This window comes from Conger conger, chromosome 4 (assembly GCF_963514075.1).
Source record: "Conger conger chromosome 4, fConCon1.1, whole genome shotgun sequence".
NCBI classification, from domain to species: domain Eukaryota; kingdom Metazoa; phylum Chordata; class Actinopteri; order Anguilliformes; family Congridae; genus Conger; species Conger conger.
In genome coordinates, this window is record NC_083763.1 from 8,357,854 (window position 1) to 8,373,436 (window position 15,583).

The 15,583-nt window shown below is 44.6% G+C and overlaps 1 protein-coding gene across 4 annotated transcripts; it reads right to left on the reverse strand.

The window, feature by feature from the left end:
- Window positions 1-237: 237 nt before the first annotated feature.
- On the reverse strand, window positions 238-15,061 carry matk (megakaryocyte-associated tyrosine kinase). 4 transcript variants are annotated; one of them, XM_061237762.1, is made up of 14 exons: window positions 14,369-15,061; window positions 12,754-12,852; window positions 11,798-11,868; window positions 10,879-10,992; window positions 10,592-10,707; window positions 9,685-9,904; window positions 7,965-8,058; window positions 7,597-7,662; window positions 6,875-6,974; window positions 6,642-6,726; window positions 5,775-5,848; window positions 4,464-4,717; window positions 4,089-4,175; window positions 238-855 (listed from the first exon to the last, which is right to left on the reverse strand). In XM_061237762.1, the coding sequence occupies exons 3-14, from the start codon at window positions 11,804-11,806 to the stop codon at window positions 683-685; spliced, it is 1,392 nt and encodes a 463-aa protein (XP_061093746.1). In that variant the 5' UTR covers window positions 11,807-11,868; window positions 12,754-12,852; window positions 14,369-15,061; the 3' UTR covers window positions 238-682. The 4 variants fall into 4 exon arrangements, with proteins under 4 accessions (XP_061093746.1, XP_061093748.1, XP_061093745.1 ...); XM_061237764.1 differs by lacking the exon at window positions 14,369-15,061 and having other exon boundaries at window positions 4,464-4,659; window positions 12,754-12,902; XM_061237761.1 differs by lacking the exon at window positions 14,369-15,061 and having other exon boundaries at window positions 12,754-12,902.
- Between the last annotated feature and the right edge of the window lie 522 nt (window positions 15,062-15,583).

The following is a 15,583-nucleotide window of genomic DNA, read 5'->3' on the forward strand; positions in this document are numbered from 1 at the left end:
TCTTTCTTTCACATTCTCTCACTCCGTCTTTCCCCCCTCTCTGCAGCAGGACAGCAAGAAGGACTTATTTCCTCAGAAAGACAGTCTGCCTAAGAACCAGGCCCTCCGAAAGCTTCTGAGACAGAAACCACAGACACTTCTCCCTTGTTCTTACCCCTCTCCTCACACAACCACCCCAGCAACCCCACCATCACCTTCCGGTCACCTTGCCGACAGACACATCATCATGAAATAAAAAAATTTAAAAAATGCTTTAATTACAATAGCCTTTTCGTCAATGTATGGAATATAGATATTTATAATACAGCGTGTATGTACAGTGGTTGCCTTTTGGAGAACTTTGGAGCATACATATTGCTGGAGCAGTTGGCATGGATCTATCTGACCTTCTTCGGTTCTCAGTGCTGCCCCCGGTGGTCACTGTCCCCACTCCATTTCACACACCCCCCCATCCCTCTCTGTACACCGCATAAATATATAAATATTTGGGTAAACAACGAGGCGAATGGCACGGGTTGTCACATGTCCTTCGGGAAAATCGAGACTCTTCCCACGTGGAGGCATCTCAGAGGGGTTCGCCAGGACACCTTCAGCAGGTCCAGTCGATATACGGGGGGATGAGAACCGTCAGTTAATCCCCCCCCCCCCCCGCCCTCGCCAGTCTCAGGAGCCTGTCCCAGAGTCACCGTCGGGCAGCTCCCTCCTCAGCTTGTCCCGCAGTTTTCGGAAAGACGGCCTCTTCCTGGGCTCGTACTCCCAGCAAGCGGTCATGAGGGCGTAGGCCGCGGGGGGGCAGTCCTCCGGGGCCTCCATGCGAAAGCCCTGCTCCACCATCTCCTTCACCTCCTTCAGGGTCTGCGAGCGGAAACAGAGCACAGCGTGACGCACCGTCTCCCCAACGGCCCTTTAAACCCGTCTTTCCGGGGCAGCGGGGTAAGTACACGGTAAGGGGAACCTCTCCTCCAAATCCCATCCGCTGTTATTCCTGGTGAAGCCACCCCCGTCCTGATCCGTAGATCACGGGGGGGGGCTCATCTCAGGGGCCTGTTTCACACTCGAATGACCCCGATGAACCACAAGGAGGGCAGCGGGGAAGGAGACGGACAGGTAAGGGAGATTGGCGGAGAGACTGTGTGTCACAGGGAGCTTTAAGTAAGATAATCCTCCTCCGCCCCCACCATCCTCAACCACCACTCTGACCCATCCTGGCTCCATGCCATCATAAGGAGCTGTTGCCATGGAAATGAGGCCCGCAAGCTCTAATCCTAGTTTATCCCTGCCTCCATTACCTGCTTAGCGCCTCGGCTTTGATTTTCCTGTGCCACATACCTGTGTGGTATGCACGGTTAAGACTGCGAAGCTAATATAAGTTCATATTTGTCACCCGTTTAAGATGGAAAAACGGTTGCCACTGCGCTACACAGCTCACCGCCTTACCCCCGTTTGACAGGCTAACAGCGTTTTTACTGGGTAATTTTCGGGTACAAATAAAATCAATTTGATACTAGTTTGCAAGAATTTCTATTTCATTTTGGGCATGGTCTTACTGGCTGGCAGCATCACACAATGTTTATCATATTCGTACAAAAGCACCCACAGGTGATTAAAAGTATTTAACATCTTTCAACAAGACTTTTATATGGGCACGTTTCTTAGTAGGCTAGTTAAATCCAATACACATATAAATAAATATTGGCAAAGAAAATAATGGCACAAGAAGGGATCACATGTAAATCTTCGTCAAAAAGTTATTGGTCCTCAGAACACGAGCCACGTTTGTAAATAAGAGGAATGGGGAAACCAAGCTCATTCTGCTCTGTTGGCCCGTCTGGGGAAGGATTTAGAGAGGAACAAAGTTACAGCTGCCCATGATGGCCCCCTTCTGGTGAAACGCCCTCAGTGCACCTGAGCTCTGAATATACACCATGTACACCCATAACCCATTTTCTCATTACATTACGTAAGGAACAATGAAATACAATTGAGTAGGAATTCAACATGTTGGCTCCCCAAAACCCACCAGGAGGGAGAATTTAGGAACTTTGTCCTCTCACAGCTGGTAAAGGTGAATTTCTATTACATTACATTATTGGCATTTGGCAGACGCTCTTATCCAGAGCGTCGTACAGTTGATTAGACTAAGCAGAATATTAGAAGAGAATTAGAAGAGAATATTAATCAAATGTTTAGTATGTCGGTATATTTTCATTGATTTACTGCTCATAAGCTCGTGACAGAAAAGTGACCCATATGTGGAAAGATACAGAGTGACGTGTATGGATGACGTGTGTGTTAGAGGGGGGCATCCAGAACTTTATGAGGTCTTGTAGTTTTCCACTCTGCCAAGGGCGGGGTGAAGTGAGGAAGTGGGGCATCCTGAACTTTGTTAGTAGTTGGCAGAGCGCCCTGAACTTTGTACAGAGTTGGCAGAGCATAAGGACCTTTGGCGACTTGCCACAATGATGTTGTGGGAGGAGCTTTGGGAGGAGTTAAGATAAGAACAGTGTGGGTGATTTGCCAGAATGAGGTTTGAGGAGGAGTTGTAGGAGGAGTAACTGTGTATAAAATAGGTGTAAAAATGACATGTCCATGTTTATGAAAACACTGGTCCGGCTTTATGCACTTGTGCTAAATAAAGTTTGATGTTGACATTAACAGCATTCTAATATTTGTGTATTTTCACACCACCAAAGATTTTTTTCAATCCACTTCCTGGAAAACTATTTTTGAACAATTTTTCCACCCCCCTCATTTGACGTCACCCGTCTTCATTTAACGTCAGTCAGACTCCCCTGCTTCGCCCTGGAAAGATTCGTTTCACTCGCGTATACGCTGTAATGAGGAAGCTCGTGCAGCACTGACTTCCGTTTCAGCTGGTCTTTTTTTTTATTTTATTTTTTATAATTTATCCGATTTTTTCCCCTTTTTCTCCGAATTTGGTAGCCAATTGGACCCCATCTGATTCAATTAGAGCTAGTACTAGATACACCGCCCACACCCCGTCCCTCGGCGGCCAACGGGAGAGTGACACGCCTTCTTCATGCCGTCTCGCCTCCCAAGCTGTAACCATGATTCCGAGGTGCCCAAGGTGCTTGATTCGTGCTGCGAAACTAACCCTGCCAAGTCCCTCCCTCTGGAGCTGCGAGCCAATTATTGCTGCTCCACGTGACTTGGCTTTTGGCCGGACCGAGAATCGAACCCCGGTCCCCAGTGTGCAACTGCAGCGAACTGCAACCGCAAGTCTGCTGCGTCTTAGCCTGTTGCGCCACCGCGGCTCTCAACAGCTGGTCTTTACTTTAGCCTGTGTGGGCCATACGCTGGGGGTAGGACACATCGCCACCGTGGACTGAGACCTAAGATGATTACACGGTCATCAGACATATGGAGGGCAGGGGGGGATGTTCTTCAGGTGAACTGCACGCAGACCTCGCATTCACTGGGCTATAGGTCACTCAGTTTGTGGGATAAGAAACAATCATCTATAATACTGGATTAGGAGGAAAGCGAGATACGCACTGGTCCAGCTACAGAGCTCGGGTAATGTGGAGGACTAACGCAGGACACAGTACTAGAACAACACTGCAGATGACTGATCTGCCTCAAAATCCACACCATTACTGCAGGGCCTACTGCAATTCTAATAGAGACAGTGAAATGAATCATACATTTTCTACAAACATTTAGAATTTGCGTAATTTCCGTATTTTCTTTTTTTTTTCTTTTGGGGGAAGTTGTGCTAAAAAGAAGGAGCTAAACTGAGGTTGTGGAGAATAAGTGTAATGCATGCATTTACTCGTAAGGCACAATTACAAACACATCCAGCCCACTCCTGAATGCAGGCCACTGTGCCAATGGTGTGGAGCCTTTGCCATGTCACGGTTACATTACATTACATTATTGGCATTTGGCTGACGCTCTTATCCAGAGCGACGTACAGTTGATTAGACTCAGCAGGAGACGATCCTCCCCTGGAGCAATGCAGAATTAAGGGCCTTGCTCAAGGGCCCAACGGCTGTGCGGATCTTATTGTGGGCTACACCGGGCAACATAGCAGTGTGGCTAAGCAGTCTCTCGCAGTGGGAGCTCACCATCTTTGGGTAGGGCTGTCTGCCGTAGGAGAACGTCTCCCATAAGAGGACCCCGTAGCTCCAGACGTCTGAGCGGGTGGAGAATTTCTGACAGACAACAAAACACATTACATGTCATTTGGCTGACGTTTTTATCCAAAGCGACTTACAGTTGATTAGACTAAGCAGGAGACAATCCTCCCCTGGAGCAATTCAGGGTCAAGGGCCCAACAGCTGTGCGGATCTTATTGTGGCTTATTGTGGGATCGAACCACCGACTTTGCGGGTCCAGTCATATACCTTAACCACTACGCTACAAGCCGCCCCATCTTCAACACCCAGCGTCATTTACGATATGAAAACGTTGCCCTTCGGAGAGCGAAATGAGCCTCTCACCCCTTTCCTCAGCGCCTCGGGGGCCGTCCACTTGATGGGCAGCTTGGCGTTGTCGGCCGTCTGGGTGTCCCGTTTGGCCAGCCCGAAGTCGCTGATCTTCGCCACGCAGTCGCTGGACAGCAGCACGTTCCGGGCGGCCAGGTCCCTGTGCACCAGCCTCTTGGACTCCAGGTACTCCATCCCTGCACAGACGTCTCTGAGGACCCCAACACACGCAGAACGTAGTCCGTTTCTCTGCACTCGGATGACGCGCACTGTTCAATATCAATTCAGTTTTAGGACTATGTAGGATGCTGGAAGTCCATCCATCCATCCATCCATTATCTGAACCCGCTTATCCTGAACAGGGTCGCAGGGGGGCTGGAGCCTATCCCAGCATACATTGGGCGAAAGGCAGGAATACACCCTGGACAGGTCGCCAGGCCATCGCAGGGCACACACACCATTCACTCACACACTCATACCTACGGGCAATTTAGACTCTCCAATCAGCCTAACCTGCATGTCTTTGGACTGTGGGAGGAAACCGGAGTACCCGGAGAAAACCCACGCAAACACGGGGAGAACATGCAAACCCCGCACAGAGAGGCCCCGGCCGACGGGGATTCGAACCCAGGACCTCCTTGCTGTGAGGCGGCAGTGCTACCCACTGCACCATCCGTGCCGCCTATGCTGGAAGTCTCCCTACAGATTTCATCATAGCAAAAGTTCTTGAGTTATACCTGCTCTAAAAGCGACACTAGCTGAAGGACAATAAAAAAAACCCTGCATTGCATGCATTTGCCATTCATCTTGCCGTCTCATTTATGAACAGTAGTCCTGCATTGTCTTGTAAATGTAATGAGAAGGCAGAATCTAAATCCAGTCGAAGTATCTTATTACATATTGCTGCCTTCCATCTTGACTGTGTATATACTGCTCTCCGGAGAGCCCCTCCCCTGCTTTACTGCATCATCTGCAATAACGCTCACACACAGCACCGGGCAGAGCTGAGCCCCACAGGGGGAACAGCGTGAGGAATACTTCAATACTTTTCTACTACCTTTTATTTGTAATATATAACACACGTATCCTTTTTTTTTTTTTTGGAACAATGTGATGTGTGTATGTATTTTAATATTTTTCTTTTCTTTTCATAAAAAAGCCTAACTAGGGACGGGAGTTGGAAACTAGCAATAGCGATAATCTCTGTATACAGAACATCAGCTACATGAACCTAGTGTAAAAACTGCCAGTAATGATGCTATGTCTCTTGGCATTGTCCCTACATGTAAAATGTAAAAAAAATAAAAGGGGTGTGATGTGACTCACAGAGCAAAGCGGAGCAGCTGTGTCGGGCCAATCACGGAGCGTCCTTTCGTACGGAGGAAGTTCACCAGGTTCCCCTGCGAAGCAAAGCCGCACACGCACACGCACACAGCACAATGGTCAGAACAGTCTCAGGATGTATGCTACCTATGCATTATCAAGATGAATGAATATCAATAATGAATGACTGGGATTTTTATAACCCTAATTTGGAATATATGATTCTCTATGATAGGACCCTTCTACCACTGCAACATCAATCATTAAGTGTGAGAAGGTGCGAACTACCACAGATAATCTGGCAGCTAATCTGCAGCATTTCCTGCAGCAGTAGAGGACTGCACGGCTGGTGGGCCTGGTGCAGGCAGAGGGCCAGTGCGTGATTACTCAGAGGAATCGCATTAAAGATGAGGCCGAAGATATCCTGCTGATGAAACTCTCCCTCCCTGGGACACGCCACGGCCAGCCGTGCCTCGGCCCACGGGACTGGCACTGGGGCTGTCCTGGGCCCAGTTTCACAAAGCAGGATTACCGAGTTAGCTGGACAACTGCACCGAGTAAAACCCAAAAACCCTCCCAAACCTGGAACATGGACCGAAGCACAAAGTCACGTGTTTTACTCAGCACAGTTAACTCAGTAATTCCGCTTTGTGAAATACACCCCAGATTTATCAGGGCAAATGAGGGAATGTGAAAACAGATAAGGACTTGAGTGTTATTCCATAATCTTCCACTAATCACGCTATAGGATGAAGCCTGACTGCTAACAAACATCGGCACCTCCTGATTGACAGGAATAGAGTTTATACGGAGTGTCTGAGTCAGAACACAGTTGCCGTGGTGACGGCTTCACGGTTCAATCAAGCCCACCTTCGCCATGAGCTCTGTGACGATGCACAGCCCGTTGTCCAGGATCACCCCGAGCAACCGCACCAAGTTTGGGTGCTGAAGTTTCCTGGGAGGAGGTGAGGTGGGAAGAGAGGGCCAGACATACGTAAACATGGAGAGACATTTGGTGAAGTGAAGACCCCAGGACAGCCTAGTCCCTGGGAACCAGAGATCACATTTACAGCCAACAGACCCCAAGCCCCAGGGCCTCTTACGTCATGACTGTGGTCTCCTCCAAGAAGGCCTGGGCTGTGACATCACACTTGATGTTCTTGACGGCCACCGTCTGTCCCATGTACACTCCCTCATACACCGCTGTAGGCAAAGGGCAGGATGTCAAAAATCTCACCCGTTGTTCCTCTCTACAACTCACTCGACTTGATATTGATACAGGCGATTCTTAAGGCTATGGGTTATGACATATGATTCAGACCCACAGAACTTCCCGATTTATTGTGTAACTGCACTTCTCTAGTGCTACTCGGGGGGGGGGGGGGTATAATGCTATATGGGATGACTGTTTCCCACAGTATCTGCATGTACTGTATTAAACGACTTAATGTTACGTTTTGTTAACTCAAGGGACTGAGTAGAGTAAGCACTCAGCAGTCAACCAACTGTGTTGCATTATTGTCAAATTGTGTTTGTTGTTGTTGTTGTTGTTAAGCCATGATTAAAATGGACAATTGTAAATTTGAACTTGCTGTTCACTGTGGCATTGTATCTGCTCTCATACTGTAACATAAATTGCTTCAATGTCCTGATTACCACACAATATTATTTCTGCCTTTTAACATTTCATCTTCAGATTCAGGCCATACCGAACCAAAGGTTATAGCAAAGTAACAATTTGGAGAGGAAGAGGCGGTTCATGTAGAAAATACACGTTTTTTTTAAATAGACGAGCTTGTTTCAAAAACTGACACCCCAGACTCACCTCCGAACTCGCCTTCTCCGATGCTCTCTCCCAAGGTCAGCTTCTGCATGTCCAGGAGCCATCCGGCTGAAACACACAAACAAGAGTCACCATGAACCACCAAACAAACAAGGCCAATGAAGCAAAGCTTGAGAACAGTGGTCCCGGAGAGCCTCAGGGCGTGCTTGGTTCTCCTCGGTTCTCTTTGGTTCTCCTTAACATCAACAACCGATTCAAACCCAAGAAATCAGGCCAATCAATTGATCCGTTAATTGCCGAGTAACAACGAAAGCCGGCACACCCTGCGGCTCTCTAGGACCAGGAGTGAGGACCGCTGCTCTAGGAGGAGCTGAGAAGACCGAAGCCAGACACGTGAACTCCAGACTTACCCTTCGCCAGCTCCGCCTCAGCCGACTTAGCGCCCACTTTCTGCTTGGGCTTCTGCAGTGTCGTAGCGATGGCTCCCTGGTTCTTTGTGTAGAACTGGAAAGCAATGGAGAAACATAACTTTGTGTTTCACAACATTCCCTGGTTTGAATACTGTGACGCAGACTAGTATGATCCAAATGAATATCGTTAATGAGCCGGTTTGAGGGTGATGATATAATTGGTGGTAGGGGTGGAGTGGGGGGTTATGGGTTATGTGTAATGTTACTGAAGGCAGAAAAAGGTTCCAAGAAAGACTTCCAGAGTGGACTACTAATTCAAGGAATGGTTGGAGCACACTTAAAAGCCACCTCTAAGAAAGACATTAGGTGACGTGTGTACACAAGTTTCCCTTTGCTTTGTCTAAAAACAAGCCTGTTTTCTACTCTGCTGAAAAAAACAGCTCAAGTTAGGTTTTGAAACAGCTCGGAGCTGGTTGACCAGTTAGACCAGCTCCATACTCAACTTGGTTGCGACCAGCTCAAGCTATGTTTTGAAACAGCTGGTAGCTGGTACTTCAAACTGGTCACAGCTGGATTTTACACCAGGGTGTTCTTTTTTCTTTAAATGTGCTCCAACTCATGGTCCTTTAATTACTCAACTTTGAAAGTCTCTCTTCGAGTCTTTTTTGTCTCGGTATTTCACCACAGATGTTGAGCACCCTTCATTCTGTAATTGTTTGCTGTAGCACACAGGCACATCTGTCGGCTAATTAAAATGTGTTCAATATTCTATGTGGCTTAGCCCACTGCTATTATATTTGGGTTTCTATCTGACCTTGATCTGGCCCACAGAGAGTGGGAGAGCAGCTCAGTTTCCCACACACGCTTATCACATGAACTGGGCAAGGAAATGAGTCAGGCAGGATAAGGCAGCCTACTTGTTATGGGCAGCAAGCCTGTGCGTCTCAGATAGGGAAGCCTTCGTGTTTAATGTCATGAGGCACCGTCATGTTATAAACACTCACACCATCTAACACATCCATTTGCATCATTCAATTCTCTAGAAAATCAGGAAGCCAAGGTCAGATCTGGAAAATATATATATTTTGAGCTTGCGGGGTCCACCTAGTATGACGGCAATACGAAGACCTTTCCTTTGAAGTGCAAAATGAGGAAGAACAACTCTCTTGCAACAATTGCATTTTGAAATTTGTCAAGATTTCTAGAAGATGTACGCAAAAAAACACAGAAATCTACCACACTTCCTTTCAACAGTAAATAGAAATGTGTCAATTCTCAACCTCAGAAGTCAAACCTCTATTAGGAGTGACACTTCTTGCATCAGATGAACTAGTGCCATGGAAATGTGGGTATTACAAATGTTCTTTGGTCTGATGAAGAGAATATAGCTCTTTGTGGTGTTAACTTTTATCTTTGGAACAGTAGACAGTGTGGGGTCTACTGTTTTAGGTCTTTTAAACCTCAAAATATTTTTCTTTACTTGCCAACACTTTGCAATTCTGAACCACAACAAAGTACTTCTAGTCAGGCCTCAGACTCCCTTGTGTAAAATCCAGCTACGACCAGCTTGAAATGACCAGCCACAAACCCTTTCAACACATAGCTTGAGCTAGTCAAACCTTGTTGAGTATGGAGCTGGTCAGAACTGGTCAGCCAGCTACCAGCCGTGTCAAAACATAGCTTGAGCTGGAAACTGCGAGCTCTAAATCAGCAGTCTCACCTCGATCATGTCAATGAGGTTGTAGAAGAACTGCTTGTTGTCGATGGTCAGCTTGTTGTTGCGGTAGATGACGCGGTAGTGGATAACCTCCTGGGCGAAGCTGACGCAGAGCACGTAGTCGCCCGGATGCCTGATGGACTCACGCACCAGGAACAGCCCGTCCTCCATTGGCCTCAGCTGGTTCACCGCCTCTGGCCCCGAGATTTTCCCATGAAACCAGCTGTCACGGATACGAACAACCAATTCAATTGTAAATGGTCGGCATTTATATAGCGGCCTTCATCCAAAGCGCTGTACAGTTGATGCTTCTTATTCACCCATTCACACACACGTACTCACACACCAACGGCGATTGGCAGCCATGCAAGGTGCCGACCAGCTCGTGAGGAGGTTGGGTGTCTTGCTCAGAGACACTTTGACACGCCACGGGCGAATTTGAACCGGCAACCCTCCGACTGCCAGAAGACTGCTCTTACCGTCAGAGCCAATGTCACCCCCAATTAAGAACAGCTGTAGCCAAAATACTGACCAATAAGAGAAACTACAACTTGCTCATGGCTTACGTGACACTGGTGGTTCTCAATGCTTAACATTAATGTTTCTCACAAAACTAGCATTCACTTTACTTTACTATTATTTTTTACATACATACTGTATATATAGGCAGAGTTAAGATTAAGAAAAAAGGACTGGTAACACATACATGCGACTATCGATGAGAGGTTATGAGAAAGCCACGCAGCTTAAGAACAGTGTACTTCAGTCGAGTGTATTTTTACACAGGCCTCAAAAACACCAGGTGACTAAGAAGCAGAAGTAGCCGGCATAATGAAAACAATTCTGAGGGTGAGCAAAAGTTGAATTCGTGTTTGGGGGGGTGTGTGTGTGCGTGTGTGACTCTACTCACGGCATGAGACTGAGGCTCGGGTCAATGCGAATGGCCTCTCGCTCTCGGACGTTGCAAGCGGAGATCAGGCCCTGCACCCCGGTCTTGTTGTGCGTGGCCTTGTAAACGCCCTTGTCCTGAAGAAACAGCACCAGGTTTCTCTTTCAATATGAACCCATGGTACATCCACGGCTCTAGCGTTCCCACATTAAACCTTGCGTAAAAGCTTCCCTTTCAAACTTCACATTGTGCTTCAAGGAAGACTTAATGAAACCTCAAAGAAATAAGATGGCTGTCCAATATCATACCATCCCAATCTCCACAATGGTGAGAATGTCTCCTTTCCGGTAGGCCAGCTCATCAGCTTTGGGCTTGCTGTGGTCATTCTTGGCAATACATTGAGTGCCAGGTGCCCAACATTTCTATAACAAAACAAAACAAGGGTATAAAAACTAGGTCGGTTTGCAGTCATTTTATACGCACACAGATGAAGCGGCAGGGCGAAACGTCTGTGTTTAATTCCCACGTGAAAATAAGCTTGTAATCCTTGTAATTGAAATAAGATATACAAATTTGAATCAAGCTTTATGCTTCTTTTTTCTTGCATTATAACAGAACAAACAACAACAAAAAAACATTGCAATTTTTAATTAATAAAGGCAAGTTTGTTCAGATCCACAACTGAACACGTTCCTAAATGTGTTCTTAAACTTGACAATAAAGATTGAAAAGTTTTTTTTTTACTGAAATGCCATTCATTTTTCAGGTGCTTTGATTCATCTCGCAATGCAAAGAACAATTGCCAAAACCTCAGAGAAGTAGAGATGTGGCTAAAGATTTCACTTTGCTTTAATGAAGACCCCCCATAGTGCTCTGCATGTCAGAGTTTCTTATCTTGGCAATTCATCTAGTGCTATAATGTAGCCTGCACACTTCCTCTAAATACTATGTAGGTCATTGCATTGCACTGCATTGCATTGCAAGGGGTCCTGCCTGTCACAATAAAGTGCAGTACTAAAACAAAGTTTCCTTTCTTACAAATTATACAAGCAGTGGAACTGTTTATGATATGTTTTCTAATATCATAGCACGCCGCATCAGTTGGACAGTGAGGACTGGTATTCATTTAAATGACTATACATCTAGAGAAATAAGAGAATCCATGTCAACGTGGACTCCCAGAAAACCCATTCTGACTGTAGTTTTAAGAAGCATCTCAAAGCTTACCGTTGCCATCCTCAAGTGTGGCTGTTCCCGCCCGACTGGATGACTGATTATTTCATAGGGTTAAACAGAGCCTGGTTGAGAAGAGCAAATTCCCAGCGTAAGAATATGCCGAAATTAAGGAAATGTTCAATAGACACAGTTCAACGCAGTCGATCTGTGTAGGTTTGAAATAAGGAATATTTTACTCATCCCTTAGTTCAAAACCATTCATGACCCAACCTTCCGTGACATTCCCTCTTCAAGAGACCACGTGAGAGTTTGGAACTGTACAGCCCAAGGTACTTACCTTTCCCTCAGTGAAGCCTGGAATGCAGTAGCTTGCTGAACTAGAACACTGACCGCGACGGGTTAAGTTAACTACCTAGCTCAGTAACATAAATACAGATTTGACTTAAAAATAAAATACATTATTTTAATAAAATACAATACATAAAATATGCCTGCGACGAAATATGTGCTGCGATTGGCTGAGCTGACCTTGTTGCGTGTCTTCCAGACGTCACTGAGGGAAGTACCTAGTTTTCATTAGATTGAAGAAAAAAAAAGTAATTCGCTACGGACGAAGTTCGAAGTATTTTGTTCAACTATGCGTTTGAAATTGATTGGAAATGCGGTCATTTAATGAAAGCGATGGTTGCCGTTTTCATTTTTTCTACATTTGTGCGTGCGTTTCTGACTCTTTTTAATAAACAGTATTAGCCTCTATTCATTATTATTTGTAGACTGCAGTCAAGTGCCTTTGACATTGATAACTACAGCAGCGAAAATATCCCCAGAAGCGAAAAGGACAGCGTTAGTTAATCTAATCATAACTTTAACCGTATAGCAACAACATAAAATAAATAAAGCGATTCAATAGCCAATTAAATGGCCCGTTTGTGTAAGCCAAGAATTTCAACTGCATATGGCTTTTTCGCCTACGCCCTCTAGTAACCTTGTGTCGAACACCTGAATACCTGAATGCCTGTCCCATATCTGCGACCGAAGACGCCGATTCCAGCGCGGTGATCCTTGTGTGGAGATGATCAATTGAAGTACTGCATTGTATTCCCCGCCTGGCAGAGTCATTCGAACAAAACAGTCAAAATGCAAGAGCCCACTTCCTCGTTTCAGAATGCACCAAGTGCTTCTCGTCTTAAAACCACTTCAATGTTCCGATGACTGGAAGATATAGATTATAAACCTTGCAACAGTGTTTGCCCAAATGTTCACGTCCAAGTACTGCATTCACAGCATCATGATGTGTGGTATTTCTTTAACCCCTGAAATATCGCCTTTTCTTGACGCAAGCTTAAAAATGACATACCCAGAATAAAATGGTTACTATTCTTGAACCCTTCTGACTATATGCATAATCCTGGTGACTTCTGAAAGGGAACCCTTTGGGGCTTGTTTTCCAAGAGTCAGTTATTTCTAAAACAAAGTTACAGAAGCTCAAACACAGTGAAAGTGCAAGTTTATTTTCTGCACTGTAAAGATTTTCCGTTTTTGACTGGATAAAGTTTATTGTAGCTGTGGCTTGTGTGCTTAGAAACACAATGGAGCCAAGTCACAACACTGGACAAGTCCCCTTTTAAATTTGAGGACAATATCACCAGAAATGAGCATTCTGCATTGTGTTTCCCCCCTACCTCTGTCCAAAACTCCCTCTCGTTGCAGCTATCCTGAGACAGCAACAGGTTGAGAAGATCGTAAAAAAGTACCATAATCACCATAATACCATCTTGTATACTAGTTTATTTTACAATCACTTTGACCCTAATCTCACCAGCTTGTGCTCAATTTTCAAAACCTTGGACACAAGACTCAAAATGGTAAGCATTTGTAACACAGTTTGCCTTTTCAAAACATGCATTGTGCATTCATATCTTTGAAGAAATTTTGCGCCAACTCATTGGTTCAAATTCAAAATACTAAATGAACATTTGTTGAGATCACCAACACAAAAGATACCTTAGATTCACTGTTTAGTTGTTTTTACAATACTTTACTATAGCATGAAAAAATACTTGATACATGTTTCAATATGTTCTTTCTGTGGTTCTAAAGAGGGAACAGTGGAAACAGTTGAAGAGAGTGGAATCATTGAAAAAATCAGAATACTGTAAAAATATATATAATTATAACATACGTAGGCTTGTTTTTTTTACATTGGAAACAAGCTTTTACAAAAAATCAGGCTGAACCACCAAAAACGATACATTTCTACAGTCCAATTTTAAAATCACTAATAGAAAATAGTGCATCGACTGTAATGCCACTGGTTGTAAGTATTTTTATTGCTCTATGATTGACACAAAAAATTATCGTGCTGGTGCTTTTCCTTTGAGACATGTTTGCAGTGGTTTGGTAGTTTCGATCCATTTTGTGAATGAAATGAACTGATAAGTTGGTGCAGAGTTGTATGAAGAGTTTTGAAAAAATGCATTTTTAGCAATTGTAAAAAAAAAAAAAACTGTAATCATAGCAACAAAATTATAGGTACAAAAATCCTGAACTGCAGTGAAAGACACTGTCCTCTACCAGGACGACAACCCCCCACCCCACCTGTAAGACAAGAAACAAGGCCACCTCTCTGAAGGAGTACTTGTCGTCTGCCATTCCTTTGACCACCTCCTCTTCCTCTCCTCGATCTCTGTTCTAGCATGGATCATCTGACACCTCCATTCATTTGACCACCAGCCCAAACGTGCATGTCAGAAAAGGTTGAAAACCCCTGTGACAAAGGATGGTGATGCGATATTACATTCATTGAAAATGTGGTAAAATTGATCCTGTTCCAAAGTAATTGGAGTCAATAGACTTCTTTATCCTAAAACATTCATGATCTAAACCTGGAATGTTTTAACAGTAATCAGTTTCCATAAATGCTTTAGGAGTAATTTTTATACTTCTGTTTAGTAGTTGGATACATTTGTAGTTAGATGCATTGTAATGGATGGAAAGACAATACTTTCCAAAGTGTTTCATATCTTTGTTGTCAGCACAAACACGACTACAGTAATATGGAAACAGTAAGTAGGTCAGAATCATATGAACTGTATGAATCACATCGAATAGAAAACAGGTAAGCGGCTGCTTACAAAATAAACTAGCGAGTCGATCATTTAGGCTTACTTATCTTTTGAGAGCAAAATTATCAGTTTCATGCACATGACCTTTTATGGCTTAGAGTGGCTCTACTTTTAGAAAGACCACAACTGGTGATCGATACATTGGCACTAGCAGGGACAATCCAACCTATTTAGAAAAAGTTAGTTTCCTTACGCAGGTGAAAAAATGCTGTGTTGTTTCACGCAAGCCTAACAAACAATACACTGTTGGAAACATAATGTGATTAGCAAAAATGCCTTTCAGTTATTATCACTTCAATAACATGCCCGTGGTCAGTTCTTTGATGGGCTGAAGTTATGCTGAATTATATTGCACACAGATGGGGGGGTAACGCATTTTCTCTGCAACTCCATAACAAATACTGGTCAGACGGTTGTACCTGGGCTTGTGTTTGAGAGAGCCTATGCAAAATTTAGATATTAGAATTTCTATGTAGTACAAGCAAAACAAACAACAACAACAACAATTCCTCCAGAGAAATTCTAAGTAAACAATGGACATTCTATGAACGTTTCTCTGAAGGCAAGCGCCCCCCCATGCTTGTTTTGCCACCCACATGTCGCTAAAGCAATGACAGAACCATTAGTTTTAACGCTTTCACAGTGATTGAAAATTGCACCCTGAAAAAAGGAATGAATGCAAAAAAACCCCATTGAGATTTAAGAGGTTAAG